At 42.4% G+C, this 14,435-nt stretch overlaps 1 protein-coding gene across 1 annotated transcript in view; it reads left to right on the forward strand.

The window, feature by feature from the left end:
* Positions 1-6,848: 6,848 nt before the first annotated feature.
* rtbdn (retbindin) overlaps positions 6,849-14,435 on the forward strand; it is a 22,918-nt gene continuing 15,331 nt past the window's right edge. Inside the window, exons 1-5 of the mRNA XM_008292270.1 lie at positions 6,849-6,993; positions 7,916-8,077; positions 9,345-9,444; positions 11,158-11,286; positions 13,759-13,855. Coding sequence (XP_008290492.1) covers positions 7,918-8,077; positions 9,345-9,444; positions 11,158-11,286; positions 13,759-13,855 — 486 coding nt within the window. The 5' untranslated portion in view covers positions 6,849-6,993; positions 7,916-7,917. The remainder of the gene's footprint in view (positions 6,994-7,915; positions 8,078-9,344; positions 9,445-11,157; positions 11,287-13,758; positions 13,856-14,435) is intronic.

Below are 14,435 nucleotides of genomic sequence, written 5' to 3' on the forward strand. Positions count from 1 at the left end.
TAATGTCTTCGCTAACATCTTCGCTAACGTCCCCCCCCCCGTCTTCGCTAACGTCTTCATTAACGTCTTCGCTAACGTCTTTCAGAAACTGGTTTAGCACTTGTTGTTAAATATTTGCCTGAATACATGTAAGCTAGCCAGGTACAATCAACGTAGAGAAGTGATCATTTTCCCGCTTTTCTCTCGAAAATAAAACGGCCCAATTTGCAGCGTAGTTTTTTTAGGGAGTAGCGTAGCGGGCTGTTACTCTGTTATAACGCTGGCGAGAGCCCTGAATACACCAGTATCCCCTCAACAATACCCCATTATACTTCAAATATACCTTAAATAATGGCTTAATTTAGCACGATTAGCTGTATACAACTAAATAGTTTCTTTCACAAGCTCTCTGCAGAACTGTGCAACACTTTTAGCTGCTTTCGAATCCTTATTTATAAGGAAGCATTGTTATTATTATTCAGTTTGGGGTCATAGGAGTCTCCCAGAGCTATGACTGCTCTGAACTCCCACCAACACTGATATGATCCATTCCCACCACAGTTCCTGTGAATCCACTGACTAGTTTTCTCTCAGGTTGTACTCAGGTGTAATCTACCACAAGCATTTCTCAGGTACCTCTGTTGCTCACTGCTGTTGTAAATCCCCACATTTTTATATCCATTTATACCTCTGTGAGTTTGTTTTAATGAAATTTTAGTTGTTATTTTGAGTAGCTGAGTTTTTGGATGAGATTTCCTGGTACAGTTAATCTTTCATACCGGTTCCAAAATGTGAATATCTTGTGAATCTTTATTTCAACTCAGTTCAATTCAGTTTTATTTATATAGCACAGTACACAACATGTCATGTCACAGCACTTAACAGTAAAATACAGTCCTTGTGAGTTTTAAACAGAGAACCAACAATCCAAATTTGGACTTCTTCTGAGCAAGCAGTTGGTTGGGAAAAAAAAAACCCTGAGAGGTTGTGGCAAATGTGATGTTTTTACATTTTAGTTATTCATCCCCTTTCTTAAAAATCAGTAGCAAAGAANAATCCCCAACAGTTCATAGAAAGGATGCCACGCTAAAGATTTCTGTTTTTACTACATCCAGTGCACATTATACATAAGACGTCTTTGCCGTATTTCACTAAATAAACACTTCAATGTGCAATCAGTGCACATGCTGTGCAGATGTACTTACACGGGGCACAGCTGGAACGTGGATTATGTCGACGTGACGGGATGGAAATTGAGCTCATTAACGCCCACGTTGAGTTATTACGTTCTCATTTTAAAATAATGTTGCCGTTATCTTCATCAGGTACCTGGAATAAAATGTCCTGACTTCTTACACTATGTTAAAAAAAAAGGTGGTATTACTTATTCACTCTGCAGGATATTACATTTTTCATTACATCATGCTCAGGTACTAGATTATGAGTTTATAGTGACGGTTCTGCAGTGAATCCAGCCACAGAACACGGTGGGTGTTCTCTATAGGGATGAGGTAATATAGCAACTAAATATGCACTCTAAGAGAAAATTAAAGGGTTAAAACGCAGTACTTCTTCATGGCAGGAGTAGATTCAATGCAGGTCAGTGGTGGAAGCAGATTGTGATTTTCTAATAGACGCTAATGGGTTTTGAATTAAAGATTGTATTATCTGCTTTTTACTGTCCTTGGCCCAGAAACAAGAGCAAGGTCGTACTGAGTGACTGACTTCTGTTTGTTCTATTATTACTGAGTCCCGTCTGGACAGCAGGTCCCGTTCATGACTCTCCCAGGTGTTGTTGACGCACTCTGGCACCGAGCTCGGTCAGAGGATTTGACGTGAGCAAACAAGGCCGGGTAGATAAAGAAGCAAGTTTGGAGGAAGGTGAGCAGGTGTACTGAGCAGCAGCAAGGCAGGACAGCACAGTCCATCATCCTGAGAGACGGAGAGGAGCGCCGACGACTGAATTCAGTTACAGGAGATGTCTGTCCAAGCAGCAGCAGCGGTGGCGGCAGCAGCCATGGAGCCCATCGCCCAGACGGTGGAGGCAGCCGAGGCTCACTTCCAGAGGCCCGGCCTGAGGTTTGCCGTCAGACGGGGAGCTTCGTCGCACTTTGTTGGGAGCACCATCGTGATCTTGTCCACGTACGCCGTCGCTACGCTCACCATGAACGTCGGGAAAAACATCCAGGAACAAAGACTGAGACCAAACGACAACTAGGCTTTAAGAAGAAGAAAGAAAAGGAGCTGGGATGAAGAGAGATGTTTACTCTGAGGAGGTGGGAGAAGGGGCTTCATATTAACTGGAGCCATGACTGTACGGCCTGAGCGTTGCAGTGCTGCCGTGTGGCCACAGGGTGGAGAACTGGGACTGCTTCAGTGCTGCTCCGACTTCCAGCAATGACAACAAATCAGTGGCTCGTTGAATCTGCTGCCAGCTCACCAGCTACTTAACAAACCGGGACGAGGACATGATGGAACACGACCCGTTCAGATCCATTAGACGGACAGAAAAAAATCCAAGATAGAGCTCCGTAACAACCAACTAGAACTCAGGATGTTTGTCTTTGTGCTTCGATGTTTTTGTAAAATCATAAAGTTGCCTTTTGAACTGTTTGTGTGAGTGCGGAGCGAGGACACGATGTCCAATCGCTCGAGTGTCTGTCAGCTGATTGTAGAGGAAGTGATTTGCAGAAATAAATCCATGTTGGGTTGAAACTCTTGCCTTTGAGCGATCTATCCCAGTGTGCTGATTTCTCTTTTGAATGGATTTATTGTCAGCGAGCACCTGCACTGCAAGCATTCAGAGAAAAAGGTCACAGCAGAAGGTGTTAGAAGACCAAAAAAAAAGATTTAAAAGGGGAAGAGAAGTCAACTCCAAGTACAACAGCAACTAACTTTGCATTGAACTTGAAGGATTTTTGAATAGAAAAACACGAGTTCCTGTTTATCCAGCTGGACTCCAAGTGACATTTCAAACATGTCCTCTTAGCAAAAAACCCTTAATTAGAAAAACCAACAATTTGGTATTTGACCAGTGACATTTCTGTCAAATGAAAGGTCACTGAGTTTGACCTTTTGTTGTGAGTAGCCATGAAAACTGCAGCTCCTTTTAACATTAAACGTTTCAAAGTTACGTAAACTGTGGCTGGATGAGAATGAAATGGAGGGCGGAGGGTCCAAATAAGCATTTAATGAGCTTAAGAAGGTTCCAGAGTTTAGGACACAAAGGGTTAGCGCAGATTGACAGCTTTATGTTAAATATCCTCACGACAAGGAACTAGATGGTGAAGTCTCTCTGACGTCCTGATGTAGTGTAGCGTCTTAGCAACACTTCCTGGCTAACTTACATGTATTCAGGTAAAAATTGAACAACAAGCCCCGATGCAGTTTCTCTACCNTGGATTCAGGTAAAAATTTAACAACAAGCCCCGATGCAGTTTCTCTACCGTCGTCTTCGATAATGTCTTCGCTAACATCTTCGCTAACGTCCCCCTCCCCCCATCTTCGCTAACGTCTTTGTTAAGATGTTCGCTAACATCTTTACTAACATCTTCGCTAACGTCTTCGCTAACATCTTCGCTAACGCCCCCCCGTCGTTGCTAACTTCTTCGTTAATGTCTTCGCTAACGTCGTCGCTAACGTCTTCCCCCCCCTCGTCTTCGCTAACGTCTTCACTAACATCTTCGCTAACATCTTCGCTAACATCTTTGCTAACATCTTCGCTAACATCTTTACTAACATCTTCGCTAACATCTTTGCTAACATCTTCGCTAACGTCTTCGCTAACGTCTCCCCCCGTCTTCTCTAACGTCTTTCTTCGCTGCTAACGCATAGCAGCGAAGAAGACAGTAGAGAAAGTGGCTTAGCACTTGTTAAATATTTGCCTGAATACATCTAAGCTAGCCAGGTACAATCAACGTAGAGAAGTGATCATTTTCCCGCTACATACTCTCGAAAATAAAACAAGCCCAATTTGCAGCGTAGTTTTTTTAGGGAATAGCGTAGCGGGCTGTTGCTCTCTTATAACGCTGGCAAGAACCCTGAATACACCAGTATCCTCTTAAAAATACCCCATTATGCTTTAAACACACCTTAAATAATGGCTTAATTTAGCACGATTAGCTATATGAAATTAAATAATTTGTTTTTCCCAAGCTGGGTGTTGCCTTTATCTCTCTGCAGAGCTGTGCAACACTTTTAGCTGCTTTTGAATCCTTATTTATAGGGATCAGGCATTATTCTGCAACCACTCCCACCAACACTGATACGCTCCATTCCCACCACCGTTCCTGTGAATCCACTGACTCGTGTTCTCTCAGGTTGTACTCAGGTGTAATCTACCACAAGCATTTCTCAGGTACCTCCGTTGCTCGCTGCTGTTGTAAATACCCACATATTTATATCCATTTTATACCTATGTGAGTTTGTTTTAATTAAATTTTAATTGTTATTTTGAGTAGCTGAGTTATTGGATGAGATTTCCTGGTACAGTTAATCTTTCATACCGGTTCCAAAATGTGGATATCTTGTGAATCTTTATTTTAATTCAGTTCAAGTCAATTTTATTTATACAGTGCAGTTCACAACATGTGTCATGTCACAGCACTTAACATAGTAAAATATAGTCCTTGTGAATTTTAAACAGAGAACCAACAATCCAGAGTTTGACTCTCTCTGAGCAAGAGGTTGGTCGGAAAAAAAGACACTGAGAGATTGTGGTAAATGTGATGCTTTTACATTTTAGTTATTCATCCCCTTTCTTAAAAATCAGTAGCAAAGAACTTGTTCTCCTTCACATCAATCAGTTTTAATAATTCTTCCTGCGTGTCTCCACTGGCTGGGCTTTTGTTCCTCTTTGTGATGATCTCCAGGTCTTTCAAAGCTTCTTTCCATCACTCTGGTGTTCAGGTTCCTCCACAGATTCTCGATGGATTCAGGTCCAATATGTTCGTATTGTTTTCTTTTAACCCTTCCTTCACCACTTTGGCTGTATGTTGTCTTGTTAGAAGGGCCAAAGCTGCCCAAAGACGATGTTTTCCTCCTGAATCTTCATGTTTTTTACTCTGAGGAGGTTGTCTGTCTCGTTCTCACCTCCATGTCTGAGATGTTGCTCTTGGTGCTGAATGTTTCTCCTTTTATTTCTCAAACTAAAGCCACGGTGCTGTGTCCAAACAACTTCTTTTTCATCTCATCCACCACAGAACCGATGACCCAAAGCTTCATCTCTTTGTCTGAGCAAGTATGAAAACTTTCTTTTGCAACCAGGAGTTTTCAGATTGCTTCAGCACGTCTTTCCTTTTGTTCTCAAACTTCTCGTACCTGCAGCATTAGTTAGAGCGTGTGCCATCCTGGAGAAATAGGTCAGTGGAACAAATCAGAGAACCTCTAAATGGTGGAACTGATTATCGGTTAGTGAGTCGACAGGAATGAGTGACACAGCTTGCCAGCTGAGGGCCGGCCGAGGGCTCGAACCCAGGCGGTGACCCAACGCTGTTCAATGAGAACGACAACAAGGGTGCACAGAGAGCAGCGATGGCCTGCTTTGTCCTCCCGCTCTCTGTTCCCTGAATAGCTCTTGCACAAAGGATATCGTTATTCCTCCTCTAATTACCAGATGAAGAGCTGTTTGTCTGCCTCTCGCTCCTGCTCGCTCACCCCCAGAAATAAAGTGCTCTGCGGCGATGACCCTCAGCGGTTATGAAACAGTCTGGCGGACAACAGGGCCCGAGCGAGCCCTCATTTCCTCCTTGGGCTCACGCGCTCCGTATCTTACTTGATTCTCCTCCGAGACTGTTTCATCTGCACTCAAGCTGTGCGTTTATTTGATGGCCAATCTGTCTGGTCCCTTCCTGTCCCTTCACGGTTTTGTTGCCAAAACCAATCATGTCTAAGGCATGTCACCAATTTCACAGCCGTGGTTTTAGGCGGATGTATCTAGGCCACAAGACGCTCTCCATCTGCTCTTATGTGGCCAAAAGCCTCGGGAGGGCACTCGGAGGGGAGAGGGAGAGAGAGGTTAGAGACGCACCCAGTCAGGGATTAGGTTGGCACACCAGGTCCAAGGGGAGGTGAGATTAAAAGCCAGGAGCAGTAATACACGCAGTGGGCAAACAGCTCGACGTAACCCGGCTGGGATCAAGTACTTGTGGGCTGTCACTGAGCAAACGTCTGAAAAGTTAATGCTGCGATGTTAGGGTTGACCCACATGTATCCACTGACAAAGAAAAGAGAGAAAAAAAAAAGCTGAGGGGGTTTTGCAACCCGCAGCAGCTTCCCGGTGAGTTCGTTTTGTTCCGCAGAGATTTGTGTCCTCTGTCCTCAGCATATCACACAGTATTAAATCTCAGCCGTACCCTCCTCTAACCCTGTCATCTGGAAAAAGCCCTGACCTCAGTGTGTGTGTGTGTGTGTGTGTGTGAGCTGGGGGAGGACAGGTGTGACTCAGCACCACCTGTGATGGAGCCTCTCTGAAAACTGAAGGGCAAAAAAAAAAAAATGCATTGAAATCAATTAGAGACATTTTCTGTGTTTCCACGCGCAGCAGTACTTGGACGGATTGAAGGAAAAGCCGTCAACAAGGAGGATTTGGTAAACATCCTATTGGGAGATTAACAAGGAGGGAGTCTTTTCTCTGTGTGTGTGTGTGTGCGTGCAAGAGAGGGAGGGAGGGAGGGAGAGAGAGAGGACTTCCCAGCATGGGGCAGAGGGAGGGGGTGAGTCGCCTGGTGGAAGGGACTGAAATGTCCTTCACATAAACCGGTGACAAAGTGGCGAGCGGTGGCCCCCGGGCAGCAGAGATCACAGCCAGCACACGGAGGCAGCAGCAGCAGCAGCAGCAGGAGGAGGAAGAGGAGCAGGAGCAGGAGGACCGGAGAGCACCACCGAGCGCCGCACAACAAGCCGATCCACAGCGACGCACCACACCGGGGAGGACGCGGAGCGAGAAAATACGCACCAACAGGGACGCAACAGAGGAAACTAATCCGGACGGAGCAGCGTTCACCCCACCGACAGGTACAGCAGAGAGACACAACCGGTTCGACACGTTTAGTCTTCGAATAAAATGTTCTGATATGCCATTAAAAAAAAATAAAAATCTACATATTCAGGAGATTTAAAGCTCCAACAGCAGATGCGTAAAATACCAGACTTTGATCAACTCACTAATGAAGACAGATCAGTTCCCTTTAAAACTGATTTTTAAATGTTAAACTTGCAGCTTTTTAAAAGGCTATTATCTTATAAATTGCCCTTTAATTATATTATCTTTAAATTAGTCAATGTTTTCCAAAACCTAGTGCGCCATTAGTTTTGTGACCCTGTGCGTAAAATTGAAAAATTAGATTTTAATGAGCTGGTTCTAGTTTATTATTTTATTCTATTGATTGTAAAACTATAAATTCATTATGTGTATCCCGCCACATTTTCTTGTTTACAAATTATAGATTAAAAACTGTAAGATAAAGTCAATTACTGTTCCATTTTTTTTATTTTATTTTAGCTGTCTGGGTCTATTCTGGGTCCCTGTTGTGTAAAATCAGGGTCACCGTCCAGGAGCTGTTCAGGGCCACTCGGCTACGTCCAGCAGATTTGTTTAATTCGTGTTATGTAGGCTACACATCGGCCAGCCAGCCGCTTGTCAGATTAAACGACTACGCATGTCATCCATCTGAGCGCGGTGCCGCCGTCCCAGCTAATTAGGCTCAACCTGGCTACTGGGTCACCACACGCAGAGCCGAACAGGCTGCGCTGGATGTCTCACTCGCTCTCCGCAGAGGAAAGTCTGGATGATTGACTCCAGGAGGCATGAAAGCAGCTTTGATCGGGTTCTCCACAAATTAATCATCTGTATTCCTGCGCATGCTCTTCTCCCGCAGGTCGGGTTTGTTCCGCCGCTGTCCAGTGTGCTGAACTTTTCTTTTGCTCCTGTCCTCAGACATGGGCGTCACCTTTCCCCCTCTGCTCTTAACTTGCCTTTACGTGGCGGCTGCGCTGATTGGTGGAGCCCGCTCGGAGGGGGTGTGTCTTCAAGACGGCAAGCACAAGGCCACGCCCAGTCCGGAGCCGCACCTGACGGAGTGCGCGCTTTACGCAGACAGTGAGTGACTGGAAAACAAATAAATATGACAAATGGCATCTTCACCAGTTTTTAATCGCTGTTTTATAAAGAATTTCACAGAATTTCCCTGTTTTCAACAAGAAAAAAAACATGTACACATAAATATATATATATATTAAGTTAAACTGTTGTTTTGTAGTTTTTTTTCTTGTTTTGATAAATGAAAGATAGTATTTAGTGAAATCACAGAAGAAAAGGGTAAGTTTACAGGGTGACTATTAAAAAAGTACAAATAAGATTAAAAGATAAAGATTAGAAAAAGATAAAAATTACAAATAGGCTCTGTATCAAAAATATTGTTTTTCAAAATTTGTATTTTTTAAAATTATTTTTAACTGCATTTTTAAAAATCAATTTAACAGTTTCGTTAAATCACAGGTAGTAACTAGTAAAATCACAGAGGGAAAAAAAGTAGTATTTTACATGTTGACTAGAAAAAACAGGCTAAAACTGTAAATAATGTCCACATCAGTTTTTTAAAACTTTTAAAGATATTTGAACAATTTTCCCAGTTTTTTTAAATTACAGATAGTAACTCATAAAGTCACAGAGAAAAAGTATTTATTTACATGTTAACTGTTTAAAAAAAAGGCTAAAAATGTAAATCATGTCAACATGAAAAATCTGGATTTTTATAACTTCATACTTTAACAAAAATAAACCAAGAAAATGTCACCATTTTTACTGTATTTAAATTAGAAAACATATTATACATTTATTTTTCCTTATTTGAAAGAAAATCTATGTATATTTATCATTTTAAAAATTTCACGTTTAAGATCTATATTATGTATTAATATTATATTATGTATATTATTATATATTATGATAATATCTAGTAAAATCACATTTAAAAGGTGTTAATTTACATATTGAATGTAAAAATAACAAATAAAATACAGGACAAACTGTACATCATGTCCACACAATATTTTGATATTTTTACAAATGCTAATTGTTAAACATTGTGTGACCATAATGTTACACTGATTTAGTATATTTAAATCAGCCAAAAATCTAATTAGTTTACAGATATTTGCCAATATTTCCACAGTTTTTTCTGCCAGACATTTACTGTTGTTTCACAGAGTAGATTTTTTCTGGGAGTTTTTACAGTGTGTCTTAAACCACAATATGTTTTTTAGTATTAAAAAAAACAAAAAAAAACAACGAGTGATGAAACTATCGCCCTGAATGTGACGACAGGCAGCTGGCTGACATGTTTTCTTGTCTTTGCCGATGACAGATAGCTGCTGCACAGAAGAACACATCCAGGACATCTCGTATGTTCCCTCTGCCAGCAACAAGAACGAACCCTGGGACAAGTGTGGGCGTCTGAGCCCTGAGTAAGTCTCACCTGTCCAGCTCTCATTTAATTCTGGTTCACAGACTCACAGAGAAGTACAGAGGTATATCCCAGGGGGGGCGCTATCCCCGTTACATTCAGTTACTACTAGTTTTCAGGCAGAACCATTTCTCCGGATCCGTTGTTCCCACACAGGTACATTCTACCTGCACAACCACCACATATGCGTCTGTTTTTAAGGCAAATAAAGACTGTGTTTGTGGATGCTGTTATCAGTAAAGGTGTGTATGGTTTAGGTTTAGCCGTGGATTTAGCTAAAGCTCTTGTAAAGACTCTTAAAGACTGTCGGGATGAAACCTGCGTCAAACAAACTGCTGAACAATGTAAGACTGAGCCAGAACCAGAAACTAAAAGGCTGGATGGACACAGTTTGAAGTCTCAGCTAGGTGGCCGTCCTATTTGTGCTGTATCAAGAATTAAAAATGGCTGACTTTAACAACCAATCCAGATTTTTAATCAGTTGAAATCTACATAAAAAGCTTATTATACTGTTGACTACATAAGCTAATGATAAAAGTACGTGACCAAAACATGATCATTTGGCCGTTAGTGATTTACTGGAAAAAAAAAAAAAGATTAATTAGATCTTGTGCTACCCCAGTGTAAGAACTGACCACCTTATAGACATATTCTGGTTTCCCCGCTGCCCACTCAGCACCAAACTTTTATCGAACAGTGGTAGTGGCTAGCTGTGTAGCTGGTGGAGACCAAACACGGAGCTAAAAGAGAGTTATTACTGCACTTAAATTCATTCAAGTGGCTTAATAATGGAAAATGACAAATTTGAAGACGACAGCGAGGTTCCAGTTAAGCTCTATCACCTTGAAATCTCTCATAGAAAAGGTCTGTGGAATAAACAACCCACAGTGGGTCCAAACCTTTACCGGACAGTGGTAGTGGCTAGCTGTGGACCTGGTGGAGACCAAACATGGAGCTAAAAGGCAATTATTACTGCATTTAAATTAATTAATGTGGCTAATTAATGGAAAATGACGAATTTGAAGATGACAGTCATGAGTTTATTTTCACATTTTGGAACAAACAATCCCTGCTTTAAGTAGGTTTCCTGAGTTAATATAATATCGTTCCGAGGTTCCAGTTAAGCTGTATCACCTTGAAATCTCTCATAGAAATGGTCTGTGGAATAAACAAGCCACAGTGGGTCCAAACCTTTACTGGACAGTGGTAGTGGCTCGCTGTGTAGCTGGTGGAGACCAAACACGGAGCTAAAAGACAGTTACTACTGCACTTAAATTCATTAATGTGGCCAGAAACACAATGGAAAATGACAAATTTGAAGATGACAGCGAGGTTCCAGTTAAGCTATATCACCTTGAAATCTCTCATAGAAAGAGTCTGTGGAATAAAAGAACCCACAGTGGGTCCAGCGAGTACATTAGTACCTGTCAAATAACAAAAGGTAGCTCTCTGGTGAGTTACAGAAAACGGTGACAACACAAAGAGGCCTCCGGCTCGTAAACAGCAGTGAAGTCAAACTGAAGTCGTCGTTAAAGTTTCATTAACAGCATTGAACAGCATAACAATACGTATCAGCTACTAAATCTCTACGTCTATAATGATCTTTGTTCCACTGACCTGCCTGCTGACCAGATATTTTAGGGTCAGCGAGAGTTTAAACGCAAACCTGACTGAGCGTCGTGTTCGTACAAGCTGACTCCGTCTGTCTCCTCAGGTGTGAAGGCTTCCTGAAGCGCGTGTCCTGTTTTTACCGCTGCTCCCCCGACGCCGCCCGCTGGCCTCATCCTCACCGCCGCTCCTACATCCAGGCCGTGCCGCTGTGCCACAGCTTCTGCCGTGATTGGTGAGGCTGCCAGACACACTGCCAAGAAAGCCTAAATCAAAATCAGTGCCCGTCCCTCTGCACGCATTAGGCCGTCAGGGGAGACATTACTGTCCTGTATTACAGCGATATACTGAGCTCGGACCGAGTGTCCGGCAAGCAGCTGACCGAGTGACGCAGGTAAGACCAAGGCTGCACATATCGTAAAGAATGAGATGAGACCACTCTGCAAATGTGTTGACACACTGATGTCAAAGCATCAACAGATCTTCAGCTTGTGCCCGTTAAAAAATATGAAAATTGCCTCTCATTAAATGCAAGGTGCACAAATCTATGCTACAGTATAACACAGGGGTGGGCAGTCCTGGTCCTGGAGGGCCACGGTCCTGCATGTTTTAGATGTTTCCCTCTTGATTCACATGATCAGGATCATTATCAGGCTTCTGCAGAGCTTGATGATGAGCTGGTTGGAAGAGGGAAATATCTAAAACATGCAGGATTGTGGCCCTCCAGGACCAGGATTGCCCACCCCTGGTATAACATGTATATATGACAGAATATGCCTTTTTGATTTCTTGCTGAGAGAAAATTGATAGCATCCTCCTGTAATCCAAACACGCTCTGCCGCTGCTCACCTCCGTCTCCTTCAGCATCACAAAGTCGCACACAAATCCAGAAAATTGCTGTCAGGCTCTGTCTCACGCTGAACTTCTTTTCTTTGACTTTATCGAGCAGCTGCATCACAGAGAGGAGCATAAAACACAGGTGTAGCAGGAGCAGCAGCGGCGACGCTAACTTTATCAATTATTGATATCTCCTGATGTGTCATTGGGATGTTTTGTAGCTTTAATAACATAAATGCTTTTCTTAAATCGAGCAGCTTCTGTACTGAAATCATCGGGAACAAAGCTCAGGATAAATCAGGCGTTTGTTTATTTTCAGTACAGATGGAGGAACATGCTCGTTTTTTTCTGGTGTATTAAAAAGATTATTGCAGGGAGTTTACATTTATTGTGATTATATGCAATAATATTTGCACCAGTGGCATTTCTGCAAACATGAACGGATGTAATCACAAATAAAAAAACACAGGGCAACATAAAGTCAGTTTATTATGAGCCTGTAAGTTATTTTATATTCTGTAGTCGGGTCACAGCAGATACATGTGTGTTTAATGTGTGCAGGAAGGTCTTAAACCATCAATTAAATGCAAATTACATCTTTTAAAAAAACAAACAAAAAAAAACAAATTAAAGATAGTGGTCTTAAGCTGCAGGGTGTCTGGGAATAGGTCTGCGTGTTCTGGGGTGTTGTGTTGATGTAATTATTATTAATACATCTTATTAGTCTATTATTATTATTATTATTATTATTATTATTATTATTAGAGACTTCACAGATGTGTGTGTGTTTTTTTAAAATTATTTTTATATTAAATGTTGCTTCATCTAAATTACTGAAAGATACACAAATTAAAAGATTGAAATTATATTTATGAACACAATATTTATACATTATAGTAAATATATATTTAATTTTAATGGTGTTCAGCTGTTTACATGGATTTAATTGAAGACATCTGACTCACCATTTTGACCTAAAGATGAATTGAATTTAGTTTTTAAAAATGCCATTTAGAAGATTCAGCAGTTAACTGTGTGTAAAGACAGATGAAGCCGACATAAGGTGGACCAACGGTTTCCTGAAGAGCTGCTCTAAAAGACGTGGACCTAAGGTGGACCATGGACTGTACCATGATGGTATCCACCTGCTAAACAAAGCGTCTGAGAAATGACTTATATGAAGCTTCCCCGCCTGTACATTTATCATAAGCAGGGAAATTATGAATAGAGACCAGAACCATTCTTCGTAGCTGCCTGTAACCGGTCTGGACTTGCTGCTCGAGGCCATCTCTGTCCGAACGCTTCACGTCCTGACCTCTCAGCAGAACCACTTCCTGCTGCCTGCAGTTTGGTCAGCAGCTCTGACCTTATTGGACGAGAGCTCCCTCTTCTCACAAACCCCAGTTTAACCCCCGCCACGTCCATGTTTGCACAGTTCACATGAAGTTACCGCCAGCTGCCTGAAGGAAAGACTGGAAACAGCTTGGCTGGCGTTGTTCAAATGAAACAAAATCCACCTACCAGCACCTCCAAAGCTCAACCTATACAACGTTTGAAGTGTAAAATCAACACCTTATGGAGTCATGTCGCCTGTGAAAGAAGTTACTGTGCAGGATGCATAATGTCACAGCTCCACAGAGCCCGGGCTATTTTTGCACAAGATATAACATGTTGATTAGTGGGTTTAGCAGGTACTCTAGCTGCTACTCCTAATGCTAAGCTAAGCTAGCCAGCTGATAACTGAGTTTCGGCCCTTCTATCTTGTCAACCGGCTCTTGGCAACAGACCGACTAATCCAGGAGAAATTATTCAAATAACAGAATTGAGGTTTTTCCATTTCAGATTTATTAACATGTTCACGTTTCTCCAGGTTTGACGCCTGCAGGATGGACCTGACGTGCGCTCGCAACTGGGCCAGAGACCCCCGAGGACAGAACTGCACTGGAACCTGCGTTCAGTATCAGCAGGTAGGCTGGACGTCTGTGATTCTGATTTCTGTTGGCCAGCAGAAATCCAGAATAATCTCTGGATGGCAGAGTTGGTCTGTGTTTCACACCAAAACATCTCAACAGCTGATTAAACATCATCAATGGAAGCTGCTGCTGACATTCGTTCCCTCCTCAGGATGAATTTTAAACTTTGACAAAACCTCTAACTTGTTTTTTTTTTTTCCTGACGCCGTCGTCGGCTCAAATATTTACGCCTCTGCGCCGGAGCCAGAAGTATTATGTTTTCAGGTGGTCCGTGCAATATCCCCAGAGCGCCTGGAGGGAATTTCATTACAACCGACACAAACTTCCCACTCGGACTCGAGGACGAAGCGACTAGATTTCGGTAATAACTGTAACGAGATTTCCCGCACATGTCTGAGAGGGTAAAAGGAAAACGCGGTGACAGTTTAACTCCAGGAGGGCGACGGTCGTCTCCGTGGTGACGTCATAGCGTTCATCGTAACTCGTTGTTGACACTGATCTGAGGCGCTCACCTTGAAGCTGTGCTCATCAGATGGATCAAAGACGTGTGAGGGGGGTTTTTAGAGATTGTGGC

This window comes from Stegastes partitus, unplaced genomic scaffold (genome assembly GCF_000690725.1).
Source record: "Stegastes partitus isolate 25-593 unplaced genomic scaffold, Stegastes_partitus-1.0.2 Scaffold798, whole genome shotgun sequence".
Classification (NCBI taxonomy): Eukaryota; Metazoa; Chordata; class Actinopteri; family Pomacentridae; genus Stegastes; species Stegastes partitus.